Source organism: Stylophora pistillata, chromosome 13, assembly GCF_964205215.1.
Source record: "Stylophora pistillata chromosome 13, jaStyPist1.2, whole genome shotgun sequence".
Taxonomy (NCBI): Eukaryota; Metazoa; Cnidaria; class Anthozoa; order Scleractinia; family Pocilloporidae; genus Stylophora; species Stylophora pistillata.
Genome location: NC_142531.1, coordinates 8081463 through 8102500, shown reverse-complemented (window position 1 = coordinate 8102500; position 21038 = coordinate 8081463). Strand labels below are relative to the sequence as shown.

At 39.7% G+C, this 21038-nt stretch overlaps 1 protein-coding gene across 1 annotated transcript in view; it reads right to left on the bottom strand.

Moving 5' to 3' along the window:
* Positions 1-20466, bottom strand: part of LOC111335440 (unconventional myosin-XVIIIa) — a 42012-nt gene extending 21546 nt beyond the window's left edge. The window contains exons 1-17 of the mRNA XM_088743543.1: positions 19009-20466; positions 17117-17317; positions 16399-16575; positions 15837-16047; positions 14516-14658; positions 13691-13791; positions 13022-13088; positions 12341-12485; positions 10298-10598; positions 9492-9684; positions 8677-8760; positions 7596-7728; positions 7357-7516; positions 6571-6709; positions 5654-5858; positions 2760-2860; positions 2147-2212 (exon numbers count right to left, since the gene is read on the bottom strand). Of these exons, the coding sequence (XP_088599669.1) occupies positions 2147-2212; positions 2760-2860; positions 5654-5858; positions 6571-6709; positions 7357-7516; positions 7596-7728; positions 8677-8760; positions 9492-9684; positions 10298-10598; positions 12341-12485; positions 13022-13088; positions 13691-13791; positions 14516-14658; positions 15837-16047; positions 16399-16575; positions 17117-17317; positions 19009-20382 (3801 nt within the window). The 5' untranslated portion in view covers positions 20383-20466. The remainder of the gene's footprint in view (positions 1-2146; positions 2213-2759; positions 2861-5653; positions 5859-6570; positions 6710-7356; positions 7517-7595; positions 7729-8676; positions 8761-9491; positions 9685-10297; positions 10599-12340; positions 12486-13021; positions 13089-13690; positions 13792-14515; positions 14659-15836; positions 16048-16398; positions 16576-17116; positions 17318-19008) is intronic.
* Positions 20467-21038: the final 572 nt, after the last annotated feature.

The window sequence follows — 21038 nt, the reverse complement described above, 5'->3', positions numbered from 1 at the left end:
GATTACAAAAGCTGACGTTTAGAGCGTTAGCCCTTCGTCGGAGCGAAGTCCTTCGCTCCGACGAAGGGCTAACGCTCTAAACGTCAGCTTTTGTAATCATTAACGGTGGCAAATTTACCATTTCAACTTTGTTGATATATCCAAATTATTTCGTTACCCCCACCGACGCAGTCCCAAACAGTTTCTTTAGAAACTATCAGCCTTTATTCATCTTTAACTGCTAATCTGAACTGTTTGAACTTTTGACTTACAATAACAAGTCGGTCGCGACGTTGCAACGAAGTACTCATAGTTTCGGAGGAGAACGAAATACCTTTCTTTGCCGCTAACTAATCAAAACAGGGCAACTTTCATTACTGAATTCGAAAGGGCTTTAAAGCTAAACAATCGTTTTAAAACAAAGATGTAAATGAGATAATAACCTGTAAAGGTATGCATTTTAATTTAATCTGTGTCGAGACGAGAAATTTGTGACATAACTAACTAAAATGGTCTTTCATACCAATCAGAAGCAAGGTTTAAAAAATTTATCATTTGCACACGAAGTTAACCCAGTGAAAAACTTAAAGCAAACAAAAAAAGAGTTAACTTATTAAAGTACAGAAATGTTACGAACTGATTGAATAGCAATTGACGTTCTGTCAAGAGATAACAGTTAGCCTTAGTGGCTGACCTCTTAACTCGGTCGTGTACTGAAAGCCAAGTTCCTCAAACAAGGAAAAGACTGATAACGTGAATTATAGATGTTCTATCGATCTATACATTTAAAGATGTTTCGTGCATCGTTCTCTCAAATTTTAAGACAGAAATGAAATTATCATTTGATCCCTTTGAGGCAAAATTATCACGAAACACATCTTCAAAGAGTACAGCGGCCAAAAGCGAAGAAAGCCTGAAGATTGGACAAAGTCGCTCGCTTTGTTTGAAGTTGACGCAAAAGGACCAAATATCAAAGCCGAGATAAACAAAAACTTAAGTAAATGGTGCTCAAAATTGCAATCAAGCAACTTAATTCTGTCTACAAATTGAGTAAGACGCAAACAATTTAAAACGACCACACACACACCTTTGGTTCGGACCCTGACTTAGTTGCCAAACGTTCAGAACACTTGTTGAAATCACCACGGGGTCAAAAACGGTAAAAAAAAATTGTCGGGCACAACACGATCGTTGACACGCGTTTAATTTGACCTCGCAGTCGGCAAGAGCTCCAAAACTCAAAGAAATACAAGCTTAATCATATCTAAACTTGACGTATTGTAAGCCAGAAAAGGATCACACAAAGACAGGATTAGTGTCAGGAAATAGAACAAAACTCTCTAGGATGTCATCCTGTCAATACAATACCATGGACTGGAGAGCAGTGCGACCACGCCCCTATAAGCTTTAGGGTACGAATATCAATGTGTAACGACTTTGACGATCCCAGTATGGCGCCTCTGAACAAATTTTGAAATTTGTTCTGGTTCTCTACAAACACTTTGAAAAACGTTGAAATTTAGAGATCATTGCCATTTTGCTTCAATCTAACGCTAGCATTATTCGGGTGATGGTGGAGGGGGGAGAGAGAAAGGTTTAAGGTAGAGATAGTAAGAGGGGTGAAGAAAGGGGAAACAGGAGACGTAGGGGGAGAGGTGTGGGGAGTGAAGCCAGAAGAGAGAAGGGAGGCTAAGTCAGGTAATGACTCGCGCATTTCTGATGGGTAGGGAGGGTGCCTTGGGAGTTGTTTTTTTCGGTACAATGATCAGCTTAAGTCATATTAAGTCATCATTTTCTGTTTCTGTCCTTGTCTTTACAAATTCAACCCCTCTTCAGTTTCGCAAAGTTTTTTTTCTTGTTTTTGTGTGTCTTGTTATTCTTTTTTCGTTAAGTCCAGTAAACCTTTCGCATAAAAAGGATGGTGGAAGGGGGAGAGAGAAAGGTTTAAGGTAGAGATAGTAAGAGGGGTGAAGAAAGGGGAAACAGGAGACGTAGGGGGAGAGGTGTGGGGAGTGAAGACAGAAGAGAGAAGGGAGGCTAAGAAGTTTATGAGGGGGACTATGAGGGAGAAGGGTGTAAGGTATGTGCTGTACAGGTCCTAATAGACGTACCTTGCTGTTTTATCGACTTTCTCCTCAACTACAGAACGGTGTGCCTTTAATCTTACCTGACTTAGTCCCAGCCTATAGCTTCTTTTATCCAGTTCTAGGTGATCCAGCAGTGTTTCTACGGCCTGAAAAACAAAGCGGGTCAGATCATCACTGGCAGTCATGCTGATACACTGGCATTCGCAGTAGGCATCGCTAACAACACAATAGCAAGCAGCAATTAAACAGCGCACTGCGTGAAGAACTGACTTAAAACTACGTGAGACCACTGCAATTATTTCATACTTTCTAGTTCACCGAATACCCCCTCTTCTTTCGCGTCTTCACAAACAAGACTTGTTATCGGAAACACTCAAGAATGACATGATTTTACTCTATGATCAAAGACTCGTTCTTTTTTGTCTGCCATTTTGCCACGCTACGGCGGTCATGAACAAATGCATTAAAGTAACAATAGCCACAGATATCGTCTAAAAAATGACCACTCATAACAAAAGAAACTAGGTTTCAATATTTGAATAAATAACTTAGAGTAAATGAGCGTAAAATAATATGTTGCCTCTCGACAACTTTAATGCACTTTGAGTTCTGGCCCTCTCCCAACGGAAATTATGTTCATATGGGTAGGAAAGACTATGCCTCGAACACAGAACAACGTAAAAGTTCACCTACCTTTTTTTCATCCAAAACGGGTCCTGTATTTCTATGCTGACTTGCAGCAAGGATGTCAAAACGGCGCCTAAACTCTCCAAATGGCATATGCTCTGGAAAACCTGAGGAGCAAAAACATTTACAGTCATATTAGGAAACAAACACTACTGAATTAGCAAGTTGCGATCCTGTACATGACATAAACTGCGGCAAGCCGCAATTAGCCACTGGCTTGAAGCAACTTTTAGAAGGCCAAGTGTTAAAATTCCTGACTATGTACCGTATTCGAACTTCAAAACGCTGGATTTGATTACAACAGCTTCCTTAAAAATCACATCAGTTTTGGAGGGCATCGTGAATTGAAAGATGCACAAAAACTGCGTCGTTTCGAGTCGGAGAGAAGGAATACAATATCTCTAGACACAACGGTTAGGCATCCTGCCGGCTTTTGCAAATGTGCCTTGCTACTGCAGGTCTGCGGTTTCCGTCACAAGTGAATAGCTACGAATATTCAATTAGGGTGCAATAACCTTGAAATTACCGAAAATAGTCAAAACAACTTTTAAATCCATTCGCTTTCCACCAATAATTGCACTGAAATGTCTCTTGTGAGAGCCATGTCTAAACCATAGATCTCTCGAGTCCTGACTACGCTCTACGTAGTACAGCTTTCAACACAACTGTGCGGAAACATCTTACATATAATACCACCTCCACGAAATAAGAAGGAACTGAGAATGAACAAACTAAGGCCTCGATTTTCTTTTCTTCATTCCTTTTGGTTACGTTACGTTTTGAAAAACTAAATCTGAAGCAATGAGTAGTCCAGAAAGAAAGACTGCATTTTCGTTTGTTTGATTATCGAAATTTGCATCTTAAATGACCTTTAATTATATTTAGTTATGTGCATTGTTTGAGACCGTGTTCCGTTTTGCGCTAACACAAGAAATTTTCGAAATTAGGTCTCAAGAGTATTGATAAAGGATTGCGAAACCTCTTTAAAATCACGCAGCGGAGTCAAAGTGACTTTGTTTCCCAAGCAACTCTCCCTATCGTGCCACACACACCTACCGCCATGTTTGTTGTATGAATTTAGTGTTATCTCAACACCGTCACGTTAAAAACGATAAATTAGTACACATGGAGAAATCACATAATAGTCACTTTAAGAACAATTCAAAGTATCGCTGAAATAATTTTTTTTGAACAGCTCAATGGTAGATGTACTTACGAAGATTTAGAAGAGCCTCGAAGCGACTTGCATGACAGTGGTCACTTCCTGTGATGAATTAATGATTGTTTTTTCGCTGGGTAGATTTTGTACAGAGTATTAAACTAAGTTGCTCACCCATTTAGCGTGCGCTAAGATAAAAGAGGCGAATTTACCGAGTATTCAACCTGTGCAACACCGTCAAACGACCATGCTTCTTCAGTGTGGTCTGTCATGCCATGCCTTCCGCTCTACGTGAAAGATTTATCCGCTCGACAAGTAGGTGCTTGAGTGGTTATGGCGTAGACGACTATTTTAAGAACGATTTACATGTAAACGGAAATGGTTTTGCTAACTGCTACTCTTCCCACGCTAAAGCCAACGCTTACCACTCGAGGTTTGGGTAAACGTGTGTGCACATCGTTTGAACTAGCCGGAAAGTCAATAACACCTGCGAAACCCTGAAAAGGCTAGGGTTTTCTTTTTCACCAGCTATTATATAAAAGTTCTTTATCAGAACCAAGAACTCATTCCTATGATTAAAAAAAAAAAAAAAAAAAAAACCATATCGGCAACTAAAAAACTTTTTCAAAAATCGCTCTTAGAAAGATTTGGTGGTTAGAAATAAACTGAATGACCAGATTTTCAATTGGTAGACCGGAAAACTTCTGTATAGAACTTTTAGAGCTTTCGATTACGTGTCCTAAAATCAAAAACAAAGTAATGACAATGTCAGCCAATCAGAGGATAGTGAAATATCATTAGGAACCGATGAGAACTCAAATTAGAGATAAGCATACTGCCTGAAGCGCGGGAAAACGCGGGAAAGCACGAGGGACCAAGTCGGTTTCACAGCTGTTTTGCATTTGATTGGTTCAGAGAGATTGGTGCGAGTTTCCTCAACCAATCACAGAGTGTTGTGAGGGAGAACCAATGAAATCCCAGAATACTTTTGACACTCAAATAGAGGACTGCTCTAAAGTTGTGCTGCACGTCTATTAAACTATGTTCCGCGAAAAGCGAAATTTTCGACGGCTCTAGATGGAGCGAAGATCATTATGATCATAATTTAACACTAGCCTCCTACGAAACACTGCTGTATGAATTTCCACAAGAGACAAAGACAGCAGAAATACCAGTTCTTTCAGAGACTCGAGTACGACCGAAAACTTCTCGTACGGAAACCTCATCGTTAGTTCCAGTGCGAGTTCACGCGACTTAATCAAAGTTCTCTTGCAACAGTTCCTGTTAACAAAACCTGCTGAAACTCTAAGTTAAACTGCTGATATTTGTATTTTTTTTTTGTTTTTTTTTGTTTTTTTTTTTTTTGCAGAATACCAAACAATAAAATTGCTTTAAAAAAACACAGTTAATGGTGGAAGTGCAATTAGCCGGTCCATCCAGATCTCCGAAATAATCAACCAATAATTTTCATTAAACATGAACTGACCACAAAACCCGAGCGGCCTAAAGCGAACTGGTTCCTAGACAATGTGAAAATGCACTTTACACGAAATAAAGCAGTAAACCATGTTTCTTCGCAAAAAAGACGGTTAAGGAATGTCATTCACGGTAACAAAACTATGCTTACTTGCCGAGCACGTCTGACCTCACTACTTGGATTTGTCACTGCGTGGCTAACCGAGGCGACCAGAACAGGAGCCTTACGAAACAGATTTAGAATCTGATGCCACAGTCGACCCACCTTGTCTGTGTATCCTGACAGCATCTAACATTTCCGCCGACCTGAGCTGGTTTCTGACCAGCGGTACATACAGTGAGGAAGTTTCTTTGTTATTGCTACTCACGGCCTCTCCATCAACACTGTCAGTCTGGCCTGCGATTTCCACTGGAAGAATGCAACGTACAAAATTGACTTTGGTCTTTCGTATGGCGTCTAGGAGGGTGTCCTGAGAAGAAAAAATAAACAGATTACAGAAAGCTGAATTTTCTATCGGGCGTCCAAACCAACCCATGATAGAATTCATTGAGCATCAGCCTAGAGATGTCGCACCACCTCCTAAAACAATAGGCAAAGGCAAACACAAACGCAAAAAATAAATCCAATCGCAACTTAGTCCCTCACGTTTTCTGTGCTTGAAGCCGGTTGAAGGTGTTCATTCTGAGCTCTAATTGTCTTTTTATGGTATTTCTGCTTTTCTGATTGGTGTTCGTTATTACTACATTGGCTTTGGTGTTAAAAGTAAATTGAAAAACACTCCACCACGATCCTCCGGTTCAAAAAGATAACAAACAGCTTACGATCAGGCCCTCGTTCTTAGCGCTTCGGGACGAGCGTTTCTTTGCCCGCGGAAAAGTATGAGGCCTTGTGCAGCGCGAGCCGGCGAGAGGTCTGCAAGGGGTCTGGTACTGATAATTAGTGACAGGCTCCCTGCCAACCTCTACCAGACTTGTCTTCAATCTTCCAGCGGGCGGAGAAACGCGCGTCCTGCAGCACTAATTGAGGACCTGGTACTAAGTGAAGGGACTTGACTAAAATGAGTGTCAAATTAATTATAAATTAATCAGAGCGGATAGCGTTATTTCGAGTCTTAATAAAGCACTCATTCATTTCCTATTGGGAAAGAGTTCACAATGTCGTATTTCCACAAAAGCACCTACCACTTGGTAAATGAGCTGCAAACAGTGCGAGTTCTTTTTAATCGCTGTTGGTGTGTTCAGCGTCTTCTTCAGGCTCCGGGATCGAGTCACTCCCTCTGCAGCAGAACGGTGTCGCGAGAACATCTCATTCAAGTAGGATCTACAAGTAAAATAACACAGCTGCAAATCAGCTCTGTGGGTAAACATATTGTGCAGGCCCTTACACCTACTGCGAGTGAGTTATGTTACAGGTCGTAAAACGTTCTCCACGATTGGATAAAATTAATTGTCAGTAATTTCCTAGTTAGAAGATTTTATTCTCAAAGAAGGGTGCCAAAATAGTACTGAGAATTTAAGTTAACAGACAACACATCATCGCAGAAATGACTGTTTGAGATGGTCTTTTTGGCAGACGATTGCATTGCTTGGCAAACCAGTCACACGGTTGCCTCTACGAGCTGTAACAGTACCGTGCGAATTTCCTTTATGGTTTTCTTATAAGCTCCAACCATTACTTCAGGACGTATAGGTTTGCTTACACGCGGAGATTCAGAAGAACTTTGTGTTGGGAACTTTGTGTTGAAAGGGGTACTCAGTTGCTAGAGTCGGAAGGGGGGGGGGAACGGAGGGAGTAAAATGGCAAGCAAGCGGACGCGGAGGTCGCTGTTGTCAGGGAAACGACAATGTCTCGTTTTGCATTTTTCTTTGCATTTCCGCATATTTCGTGAAATAATTCTTTTGCGCACCTACATTTCCTTTTTCTCCCCTGACTCAGAGTAATAACTGGCCACCATGTGTTAAACTTACTTTGAGGACTCGGCCAGGATTGGATGGGCCTGCTTGACGGCAGCATGTTCCCTGGCGACTTTCAGCCAACCCCGAGCATTGTAGAGTACAGGTAAGTTACCCTGGCAGTGGTTGATGTAGAATGTGTCCTTGAGAGATCCCTGTTTGACCCACGTGTCTTCTAAAGAAAATGAGAACCACCTGTTAGAGCCCAGGCAATGGCTCAGAACTGATGAAAGGTCAAAGGAAAATTAACTTACTGTCATTGCAATGATGCACATAGAGCCGCGCCAAAAAACTGCTGTCATTTGCTCCCGGGAAGATTGATTCTTCGTCTAAGATCCACAACAAGCCCTTCTGTTCACTTTTCAGGTCCAAGGTAGAGCCTCGAGTCTTAAGAACAGGAGCAAAAAAGAACGAGAACGCGTTACACTATTAACTATTAACCCGGTCAATGAACGTATAGATGTTTACTAGGCAATTTAAGCAAACCACGACGGCTACGGCAACGAGAACGTGGAAAAACAAGAGATCTAATTGGCAAAACAATAGCCCAGCACGTGCGTTTTAAAACTTTGTACATTTCTTAGCCGTCCTTTGCAAAACAACAACGTGAAATCACCAAAATTTGCGTCGTCTGCGAAGCGAAACCGCGGAGGCAAATTATTTTAATTTACATTTGGAACTCAACGCTACTTTTATGCGTTATGTTGAGTTTGAGGTCTGGCGCCCTATGAGACGGTAAACACATGCAGCCATTTTCGAAATTCTAACTAAAAGGAGAAACTCATTTTTTAATCGACGTCTTCTGTAGCGTTGCCGTCCTGACTGCTTAAAGTCCCTACTTACAAGCTCATATAGCTATCAGTGTCACGCAAGAGGTATTGATAGTGTGACATGTTTTTCTATTATGTGTCTTAAAAATTAGGCCTACAACACATATTTCTAATGATGTGTAAAATGCTCCGACATGATATTTGAATTTTTAAGCGATCCAATCTGACCAAGGTGTTCATGCACAAGAGTTTCAAGTGAATCGTTGTCTCCTTCACAGCCGTTTGCATGTCATGAAATGCTTGCGTAAAATCCTAAACAACGGCTGCAGGGGACACTAAACGAAGCGTCAAACTGAAATTAACCATTAAAGCGTCGGCCTGTATGGCTTGACGGGAAAAGGGAGCGGCAACAGCGTCTGAATTCTCAGCCTCGCACTTTTTCAAGCTCTACAGAACGCTGAGGTTCGATAGCTTCTTGTTACTGACGAGATCGAGAAAAGAAACGAATTGAATTACTTAATTTACAGACAAGGCAACTAAAATATGATTTACACAATGTACATACCACGCCTTGAGCAGCTCTATCAAAGACGGACACCACAGGATCAGGGGAGCTTGCCACGCTTTCATAACTACAATCTATGTTTTCCTGTGAAATCAAACTTGATTAGTAAACATCTGTCCTGTGATTATTATGGTTCTTGGGGAAAAATGCACAGCACATATCCTACATGTCTAAATTGTTCCACACATTGAGCATTGCAGTAATAAGTTATTTCAACTTGTTCGGATTGAGAAAATAAAGTGAGGTAACAGTTCGACGAAATTATGAAATTAAAATTGCAGCTTGCTGATACTATAACTTGGTTCTTAGTACTTGCTATCTCTACAGCACTATAATAATAAAGCTACATGAACAGTTTACATAAAGAGCGCTTTTTTCAACCCTGAATACTACCACTCCCTATGAAACAACCAAAACGACTTGTTTGAATGCGTTTCTTCACATGTCAGGCCTGTTAAATGCAGTAACCAGGACTCGACACTAACTTTTCAACTTACTAGCTACGTGGCTACTGACATCTTAGATGTTACAACAATTTCAGTTTGTTTACTAGCCAAACTGGCGAGTGGAAATCGAAACCACTCGCCAAAACTGAATTTCTACTAGTCTGTGGCTAGTGGGCTACAGTTAGTGTTGAGTCCCGAGTAACGTTGAGTTCATGGGTTCATTTCGACAATTACACTTTTTCTGATACAAAGAAACTACAAAGGCTGAACCAATTTGCTTCTGTGATAAATAGTATTTTGATTCTTCTCTTGAGACACCCTATCACATTGGAATACTACTCGGGTCTGTGAAATACACGGGCACTGTACCTGTGAGTATCTTTCCATTTGAGTACTGAACACTGTGTCGTGGAAGAACTTTTGAAGCCTTTCATACTCGTAGTTATGGCACAGGTCGTCAAACAGTGCACCCTCAGTTTTGCCGACTGATGCTGGGTTCTGGAAGCCTGGTGGGTCCAGCACGTGCATTGATGTCACAGTTCGAACGTTACATTGAAGAGATCTGACAGAGTAGGAAAGTTCAAAAGTGAGCTACACGCAAAGGAACTCCTAAGTGATAATTGGCTGGTTCAAGTTAGATCTGTCAGTCACTTTACTAACCGTTTATTCACGTCTTGGATGTAACACAGCGGTCAAACATCTACGCATGTGCAAACGTTGCAATGAACAGGAGGCGTGCTCTCAGGGTTGTCAGAACCAAGTTGTGTCACACAACTCAGTAAGTCACGGTGTTTTAAAAGCGTATGGTTTTTTGATGAAGTTCAGAACAGAACAGTGAAATTAACGCGTACTTGAATAAGCTTAGTGTTCGGCAAGTCTCGAGTTTTCCTTTTCCCTACTTTTGTTTCCTTTCAAAGATTTCTACGAACGTTTTAATTTTCTTTCGCTTACTTTGCGAGACAGCGATTGTTTCTTATGTTTTCCTTTGAAATTTTGCGCAAGGGCGGCCAGAATTGTCCCCTGGCGCATGCTCGCTGTTCCATTTGGTAAGGTATCCATACTTGACGCTGATCAACTCACACAAAAACTTGTAATGACAAACACCACATTGCAACAGTCAGCTTTCGTTTCTTTACCTATTTCGTTTCTTTACCATTTCTTTATCGTTTCCTTACCTGTTGATGAATCTAACCAAGGCAGCGAACGCTTCCTGGTAGAGTCCCATTGCAAACCCTTCCAACGCTTCAATGTAATGAACTGCTTTAGCTTTCGCTTGCCTCTCGGGGGTATTGTCAGCAGAACTGGACGGACTCAGTTCATTTCTAGACTGGCTTTGGCGGCGCACTCGTATGGTGAACTGATTGACAACCGGAGGTGCAAAGATGATCTCGGTTATGTCTTCCTGGGTTGTACCAAGAACAGTCGCAGCTCTCTGTACTGCTGCAGGGTTGTCAAAGTGGGGCTTGTTGTCAGCACCTGCAAAGATATAATCAGAGAGTCTTAGTAAAATCTTGGACAACCACAAAGAAATCAGAATGCGCAGTTAGCGTCTATGAATATTTTTTTGTTTCTACAAGCAAACTACCATTCATTACAGATTGATTAACTAACAGACTGACTAACTGTCCGACAAAGTCAAACTGAATGACTGACTGACTGACTGACTGACTGACTGAATGACTGGCTGACTGACTGAATGACTGACTGAATGACTGACTGACTGACTGAATGACTGACTGAATGACTGACTGACTGAATGATTGGCTGACTGACTGAATGACTGACTGAATGACTGACTGACTGAATGACTAACTGACTGAATGACTAACTGACTGACAGAATGACTGACTGAATGACTGACTGACTGACTGAATGACTGACTGAATGACTGACTGAATGACTGACTGACTGAATGACTAACTGACTGAATGACTAACTGACTGACAGAATGACTGACTGAATGACTAACTGACTGACTGAATGACTGACTGAATGACTGACTGACTGAATGACTGACTGACAGAATGACTGACTAAATGACTGACTGAATGACTGACTGAATGACTGACTGAATGACTGACTGACTGAATGACTGACTGACAGAATGACTGACTAAATGACTGACTGAATGACTGACTGAATGACTGACTGAATGACTGACTGACTGAATGACTGACTGACTGAATGATTGGCTGACTGACTGAATGACTGACTGAATGACTAACTGACTGACAGAATGACTGACTGAATGACTAACTGACTGACTGAATGACTGACTGAATGACTGACTGACTGAATGACTGACTGACTGAATGATTGGCTGACTGACTGAATGACTGACTGAATGACTGACTGACTGAATGACTAACTGACTGACAGAATGACTGACTAAATGACTGACTGAATGACTGACTGAATGACTGACTGACTGAATGACTGAATGACTGGCTGACTGACTGAATGACTGACTGAATGACTGACTGACTGAATGACTAACTGACAGAACGACTGACAGAATGACTGACTAAATGACTGACTGAATGACTGACTGACTGATCGACTGACTGACTGACTGACAGAATGACTGACTGACTGACTGACTGAATAAATGACTGACTGACTGACAGAATGACTGACTGACTGACTGACTGAATAAATGACTGACTGACTGACAGAATGACTGACTGAATGACTGACTGACTGACTGAATGACTGACTGACTGAATAAATGACTGACTGACTGACAGAATGACTGACAGAATGACTGACTGAATGACTGACTGACAAACTGACTGAATGACTGACAGACTGACTCATCCACTGACTGACTGCCAGACAAACTGACTGAATGACTGACTGACTAACAGACAGACTGACTGACAGATTGACTGACACACTGACCAAAAGACTGACTGACAGACTGACTAACAGACTGAGACTGCTGACTGACAACAGAATGATTGACTGACTGACTGACAGATTGACTGACTGCCGACCTGCCTGACCAAGTGATCTACCAAGCAAACAGCTGCCTATCCAACTGACTAATCTACTGAATAAAATGACTGAAGAATAATTATTTTACAGATTGAAATTCATATAGCTTTAATCTCTAACAAGTGCACAAAACATTCTAATGAAACACAACAGAGAAATAATGAAACACAGCAGACAAATCATAATGTTTAGCTTCAAACTTAATTGGATTATGCACACACCAACTGCAACCCCAGCACATCCCAGATGGCAGATTGCAGCCAAGATAGCCCAGATTCCTTTTGCTTCTTCTTCAGAGATACCCAGCATCTGCAGAGCAAACTCAATCTCTGTCCACTTATCAGAGAGCATCTGATCATCTGATGACTGTAGAAAAAGATGCCTTTAATAAATACAAGAATATTTTAAAGTCATCTGCTTAACCAATCAAGAGTCACTATCAATTTAAGCGGATTTGGACCCCCCCTAGATTTGGACCCTGTCTAGATCCGCTAGCGGTTATGGAATCCCCTGGTCCAAATTTGCTTGCGGATATGGACCCCCCTCACCCCCCCCCCCCCCCCCCGTCCACCAGTACCACTCTTCCTTGGGCAATGAGCACAGGTGTATCCTCAATGTTATATCCTTGAACAACAATTATTATGACTCAATCAACGTTTATCTTGTGATGTGGTCACTTCTAATGCAAATCATGACAAAACAACCACTAGTCTTTGTCAGGCAATAAGGTCAGTGATTAGGACTTATGACTATCACTCTCTACTGTAAAGCATTGGTTTTCAACAAATTTATTTCTTGATTTACATCAAACAATTTTCCCCGCAATCTCTAAAAACCAGAAGCTCTACGTACACATGACTAAAGGCATAAAAAAAATTAAAGTAACGTAAGTCTTACTCTACCTTGGGATCAAATGTTTGCATGAACTCATTTGTTTCACTTGTTTTTGCTTCCAGCTGTAGTTCCTTTCTGTTAGAAGCAATCACACAAATTTTTAAAGCCATATAAAATGGCTGGAAATTAAAGAAAATACCTGGTTATCAACATGATTTCCATTGCTGAAGACTTAGGCCTAAACTTTCAAATGACTCAGCTATTGCTCTAGGTACAACCTATTGAGGTCTATCTAAACTTTCAAATGACTCAGCTACTGCTCTAGGTACAACCTATTGAGAACAAATCTTTTACCATGCACCTGACACATGTAGCTAATGCTCTTCAATAAGAAGGGGATTGGTAAAATTTGATTATGTGCACTGTACATCATGCAGGGCTCAACACTAACTTTTCAACTTACTAGCCAAGTGGCTAGTGACAACTAAGATGTTACGACAATTTCAGTTTGTTTACTAGCCAAACTGGCTGTTGAAAATCGAAAACCACAAGCCAAAACTGAGTTCCTACTAATCTGTAGCTAGTTGGTTACCGTTGGTGTCAAGCCCTGTCATAGTTCAATTTTACCCTCATTTTCCCATCATTTTTGGGTACAGTCATGTGTAAAAATTAGTTGGAAAGAAAGAACCTTTCTCTGTTACTCAGAATATGCTTAACACCAGTAGCAAAATATTTACCTCAGCTTTGGGTCACATCCTGACAGCAAATAGTGGAAGATTTTAAAAGTGCTCTCCTCCTCTGATTGCCTGACAACTTTAGACTTCTCCATGAGAAATGTCTGGAACAACCAACAATGACAAAGTGTGAGACACTTTTTTGCAGGCGGAAGGTGTGGAAAAGTTTATGAGCTATATACACCAGAAAGGTCTGGAGATTCCTATATCCAAGGGATGTCTCACTTCCCACCCAACAAAAAGAGTAATGATCACAACTCACCAGTGTGTGCTACCAAAAGAACCTAAAATAAATCTATTTTGATTATCCTTTACCACATATAACACATATATTAATGGTTTCTCGAGAGTTAAGCTTGATAATTATTTATCATTCTCTCATGCTGGCAATAGGTCAAGAAATAGTAGGAAGATTTGGAAACTTTTTTCAAGAACTAATATGATCTTAAAATTCTCTTTCTGGCATAGATATATAGATAAATGGAACTCGTTACCAGATTCTCTAATATGTGCCGATTCATTGTCAAAATTTAAGAACACTTTTTAACTAGTGTGTGATGAATATAAAATTGTTGCGATTGCATATTTAATTAGATGATTTTTATAACTCCATTCTGATAGATATCTTTTAGTGATATTTTTTCCATTTTTCCTCACAAATACTTTTTATTCGATTTATATTTCCTTCATAGCTTTGTAGATATCTTTGGGGGTCATCTTACTTGAGGATTCAGTTCTCTCTGATGGCAGCCTTTTGTACTGATTATTACAATAAAGTTGTTATAAATAAATATAGGACATACATTTGCAGTGCCTTTTCTCACTGACCTGAACTGAAGCACTCGTCAGAAGACCTGCTGTGTCAAAATCCATGTTGAACAACAAAGTGAATCTTGTTGCATTGTGATTTAATGGGGTTGTCACATTGCCAAAGGCCTCCAGTAGAGCATAGATAGCTTCAAGCTTTTGAACTAGAGAAGGAGGTATTAAGACAAACCACTTATATGCGAGAAAAAATAAAAGGACAGTATTGGAGAGAGGGGACTCACAGTCAGCTAGCGTCATACTAGGAATCATACTAGCATATGTCTTCAAGTACTGTATGACAAATCAAAATTAAAGGAATAAAAAGAGTTGGCTTATTTAAAAATAATCAAGAAGCAATTGAAATTAACTATCCTCTTTTGTTTTAAAGGTAAACCATTTCTATATTGTCACCAATAGGGCTTGACACTAACTTTTCAACTTACTAGCCAAGTGGCCCGTGACATCTTAGATGTTATGACAATTTCAGTTTGTTTACTAACCAAACTGGTAAGGGAAATCAAGAACTACTAGCCAAAACTGAATTTCTACTAGTCTGTGGCTAGTTGGCTACTGTTAGTGTACAGCCCTGACTAAGTTTTAATCTTGCTTGAAAACTCCTCTTCTTTTTGCATGATTGTGAACAACCAAATGTGCATGTACAAAAAGAATGGAACTACTGTCCCAATTTAATCAAGGATAAATTATAGCAAAATCACAATATTCACATTGAGGTGAGGCAAAATAATATCTCAGGGGTTTCATTAAGGGCCAGGCACCGGGCAAATTGACCGGTTGTGAAGACGGTTTTGCCCACCTGATTTGACGGTCTGGAGGAAAGTTTATCTTATAAAGAAGTTCAGTTCAGAGTTTTGCCCGCCTGTGAAAAACAGTTGCCCTCCTGCAGAAAACATTAATGAAACCCCTGAATATTTGCTTGCAAAGACCTCTGATAAGAGGCAGAGTTTCCATTAAAAGAAACTTCAAGTCATATTTGCAGCAACATAAAAAAAAAAACCTCATTTTAAACCTCTCAAAGACCCTTTTTAGGAGCCAAGGTTGTACAGGTTACAATGTAAAAGTTAACCGTAAAAACATCACCCTAGTCTAAACTTCTATTCTTGGAGGGAATACTTTGTAATTTTCTTACAATAGCAATATAATCATGGCAGACAGAAAGGTTATGAGAGGAAAGAAAATTATCAAGTCATATATCTGGTTTGATAAATCACTAAATTCTTAAACGTTCAATAAAAAATATATATATAGCAAAGACTAGGGAGAATTGATTTTAGCATCGTGGGAGTTGGAAAGGTAAGTAGAAAGAGAAAAAACTAATTTTCACCCGTAAGTGCTGAGTGAGGAGAACTGGCAGCAGCTGCTAAATAATGCATGATATGCTTGGCATTGACAGTCTTCCCCGATCCACTGTGTCCCATTAGTACAATTGACTGATCCATTCTGGTTGCCAACATGTTTCTGTACGCTGACTGCGCAGCAGCAAAAATGTGGGGTGGCATGTCTTCCTGTTTACAGCCACGGAACATCTGTATCACCTGTTGGTATCCCATCAACAGTTAGCAAAGGTACTCAGACTTTGATTTTCCCTAACTTTATTTATGTCAAGTTATTTAAGCATTTTGTATTAAACATCTTTAGTAGGGTAGTAGCTTGCAAGATCTAATGCACTTAAAATAAGTCACTTGCTTCCTCAATCTGGAAATTTTTCAAACTGCACAATTCCACTACAGTTTCACCCAATGTGTCCGTGTTTCAATTGGAAATTGCTTCAGATTTTAAAGACAGTAAGTCAATGTTCCTTTAGAAACACATTCTAAGCAGCACTTTGAACTTCAAATTCAACATGTTAAAGTGCAGTCAAGTATTTTTCAGAGCCTCTTAACTACCTTGTCAGTATAAATAGCCAACTCCTCCTGTGGGTTGACAACTATCAAGTTGGGTCCAGCATAGGTGTGAATAAGGTTACTGCCAAACCGTTGCCGTAGGGTGTGCAGGCAGCTTGATTCATTTAGGTAACGCAGGGAGGCAAGATCTTCTGCTCTGTCATACTGAGGGGGATTCGCCTAAAATGATGAATACATAAACATAAATATTTTACTTGGCGAAAGACTTTTTCCAACAAAATTGCCATTTTATTTCCAGTAAGTCTTTCACCAGATGGTCCCATAACTCTTTCCTATCCTGAGTTCTTCTAGCTTTTAACAACTTGGAGCATGTCTCTTCCTTATTGACAGGACATTAGTCCAGTTTACCCCCCAACAATAAGCTGGTACCTATAAAGACTCAGCCGTTAAAATGGAGGATGACATGGTACAGTAGATAAATCACTATACAGCCAGATGGAGATTTACCCAGTCAATGGGGTTGTCCACCCTTCAGATAATCTAGGCCTGGATAAAGTAAGAAACTAAAAGTGCAAAGCATCTTTCCCGAGAACAAAACACAATAAGCCAGCTGGGGCTCAACAAAACCTTCTTCCACATCTCCAATAACAACAAACCTAAAATAACAGCTAATGTCACTCAAAAAAAAAAAAAAGAACCAACAAAAAACAAAACAAAAAAAACAACAACTGAAAACAGTAAAAGAATACACTAAACAAACCTTTTCAACACTGTCCTCTTCAATAGTAATAATTTCACCACCATGATCCAACTTCACTTTACACATAGGAGTTTCATCTTCTTGTCTGTCCTCCTTAATCTTCTGTACTCTTCCTCCAGAAAATCCTGCCTTGTGAACAACCCACACTTTCTCAGCATCTAACCAAGCTTTTTGTGAGTTCACCTCCTCCTCAGATTTGGGCTAGAATATAAAGAGTTAAAAGTGGAGAAATTAGAGAATTTTTTCACTGAGTGTCATATAAACATAGCCAAAGTAACATTAACATCTAACAGTAGCCCTAACATGCACTTACCTTTCAATCAAGTACATGTATTAAATTACTCATCCAGGAAAACAAAGAAATGTAACTTCCAAATTGAAACATAACATATTGAGATAAGAATCAATTTAAAAACTTCTTTGCTTCCTTAAGGTCATTACCACATATTTCGAATGGAAAAAGTGTAAATAATGTGGTTCTGCTACACATATGTCCATAGTAAAAAAAACTAGCTTGTATCTGAAAACATCTAAAAATCCTAAATCATGTTTCAATCACATTAAGATAGCAATGGCATTCAAACAAGCCTTAAACTTTAAGAGAGGTTCCATCACAAGATATTTAATAATTCGGCATCTTAATTTTAACATGATGTAAACCAAATAATTTAAAGTCTGTGAAATATTTATAGCCTTTGCACCTTTTGTTCCACCATTTTGAAAACAGAAGCTGTCAAAGGCAAAGCTATTGGGTGTAATTCCTCTGAATACAAATCCATGATAAGATATTTAAGTAGGAGAATGTAAGAATTAATGCAATTAACAGTAACTCAGAAGGACCATTGTATTTCCTTAGTAACCTCACTCTGTTTTTTTGTAATTATATTTTCAACAAAACGTTGTGTTATAGAAAACATTACTAGGGCATTAACTAAATTATCATAATAGCATTCATCCGTTAAAAAAAAAAAAAAAAAAAAAAAAAAAACCCTCAGAATGTCATAGAATAAAGCAGTGGGGTTTTCTATTTTAATCCATTTATGTTTGAAAGATGCACAAATGAAGAAAACAATCAATTCCTGAATTTGATCAAACTTTCTTCTTTCAAATAATAGACAGTGTAAAAATACTATGGCTTAAGCATGTTGACAAAAACAACAGACAAAACTTTGAGGGCAGCAACAAAAACATTGGAACTAAATTTCTTCTGGATATGTTGGTTAAAGTAATCTTAAGGTAGTAGGGTAAAATTCAAAAACCCAAATTGGACTAAAAGAATATCCATGTCTTGACATTCCCATCAGAACTCCTGTAAACAGAAACTCAATATATTTCTCGGCGATCAGAATCTTGTACAGGGCAATATCCATGTTTTGACAAGGCCGTGTTCACTCCATGTCAGAGTGGCATGTTTTTAAAAACAGGGAACAAAGCTCACAAACTTAATTTCACGTGATTCTTTGTCAAATGAACCAAGTCCTATACATTTTACACTATGCAGTAATTAACCATAATAGAATTTTAACAAGGAAACCCATTCTAATGCAAATTCGAACCACTGAGGCATTGCAAACATGAAAATTTTAACAAGATCAGAAACGAATACTTCAAATGAAATAGCGCTTTACTAAAACTATTTCAGGATGCGGTATTGCAATACCAACCGCTGGGATGTTTTGTCATTGTAGTCAGAACATGTACATCATCACACGGTAAATTCCAAGTGATCAACGACCGTGGCATTTACAAATTCATTTGACAAGAATATTAACAGAATGTAGGCAACAAAGTACACAAAATGAACGCTATGAGATATTTACCTCAGAATTCCATTTGTACATTCTACAGCGTATTAGCAGAAATTTTACTTAACACCAAGGGGCTGGACTCACCTTCTTTTTAATTCTTTTGCTTCCACTTCGAGCCAAAGTCCCGGCCTTGAGATTCGACTCGTCAAGTTGAACAGTCGATCCATCCAAACCACTTCTCACGCTCAATTCTGAAAGTTCCGGCACGGGAATAACTTTAATAACTACCTCTTCTCCCGACATAACAATCATCTCGATAATCTTTTCTCTCGGTTCATTTTCAACGTTTACTCCATTGACTTCCACAAGTCGATCTCCTGGAAGCAAACCCGGTGTGCTATTTGGGCCAACGGGTTCCACAAAGTGAACAGTTTTCCCGCTTCCAGGGGCATTAGCTCTCCTCAGAGCAAACCCAAAATCTCCGCTAGATCGCCTATTTAACTTTATCACCCTTGCAATACCAGAAATGGCCGGCTTAACTTCCGGTAGCTGCAAATCGACCCCCATTTCCTCCAAGGTTTTATCCGAAGGAGACAGAATCGACGGCGAGGAATTGTTTAGATCTCTTGGTGGCAAAATAATTTTTGGTTCGCTTGGTGGCCCAGCGAAAGATTGCACAGAGCTCGTAGCAGTGATAGGTCGATCTATTTCCATGGAACGCTGAGAATTAGGTTTGTTTCGATCATTTTCAGAACCAACATTGATCAGCTTAACTTCGAACTCGACAACACCGGCGCGATCAGCTAAAATACGCGGAGGTTTAGGCGGTGCGCCATCGGTCAAAACATGATTATCGTTCATCGACGAGGCAGATATAACCTCTTCAGAAGACCTTGCATTAATTGAAGAAGTGCCATTAACTTCTGCTTTGTGGTTTCGTTCCTTCTCCTCGTTGGTTGTCTTTTCTCGATCTTGAGACTCGTAACTCTGCCGGTTCGGACTTAGCAACTTGATTTCAATACTCGAGCTTTTCTTTCTCTTAACTCGGGGTTTCGGGACAGGTTTCCCGTCCTCCGAAACCCCTTGGTTTTCGTCGTCTGCATGTTTACGATTTGCTTGCGGAATCGATTCGGACATGACGGCGTTGGAAGAAATATGGCCAGAAGATCCATACAAATATGGAGAAAAAATGGCCGAACCGCTTGTTGTACTACCAGTTGTATCAGTACTACTTGAACGACCTTTCCCACCATAAAAGTCAAAATGGTCAGCTACAGGCGAGGGATTTCTTTGATCATAATCGTGCTCAACATCGTATCTCCGTTTATCCGGTTTTCTAAAACTAAACCGTCCTCGTCTTTCTTCCTCAGTGCCAGCAACTATGTTCCCTAGTTCGCCACGAGCTTTACGATCAGTTTTATTTTTGTTTTCCTTCTCTTTCTTTCGCCTTTCCCTGCGTTCTTCTTTCGTCTCGAAAGCTTTGTCCTTATCCTTGTCCTTCTTCTTGAAGGAAAACATTGCGATAGATTATTACTAACGTTCCAATGTTAGTTTTGTCTTAGAAACAACTGGTAGACAAGTACTTATCATATATGGCCGCCAAATTTTTAATTCATAAATCCGGGGATTGTAGAAACTTAACACGTGATCAAAATGTTTTGATTGCGTTACGCTGTTTTGTCACGAACTAGGGGTATGTACTCAACGTGACTGTTTGAGGTAAATGCCAAATCTTGTGAAAAAGGGATAGTCAAAAAGACTAAGACGTCATATATATATATATACATATATATACAGTAAGGTGATCACCAATTAGTAACTTCTGATTGCGTACGTTTTCATTAAAACTAGGTATAAGTTTCGGTCACGTACAACTTGCGCCGGTCTATGGAAATATCTTGAGAAGACATGCACTCGGGTTTGTGGTATCGCAAATATTTTAACAAGACCAAAAAATGACGTAACACTCTTCTTTAAGTGTTCGATTCCTATATCGATCTTTTTGATGACGGCTTGTATAATCAACTCAACAAATAGATTGCTTGCTGTCGTGCGTATCGGTTCAGAAATAGATCACAAATGGCGTCAAAATGTGGCAAGTACAAAAAAAAAAGAAACAAGCACACGAAGCGAAGACGAATGTATCACTGATATCCTCAACATTTTGAAGTCTT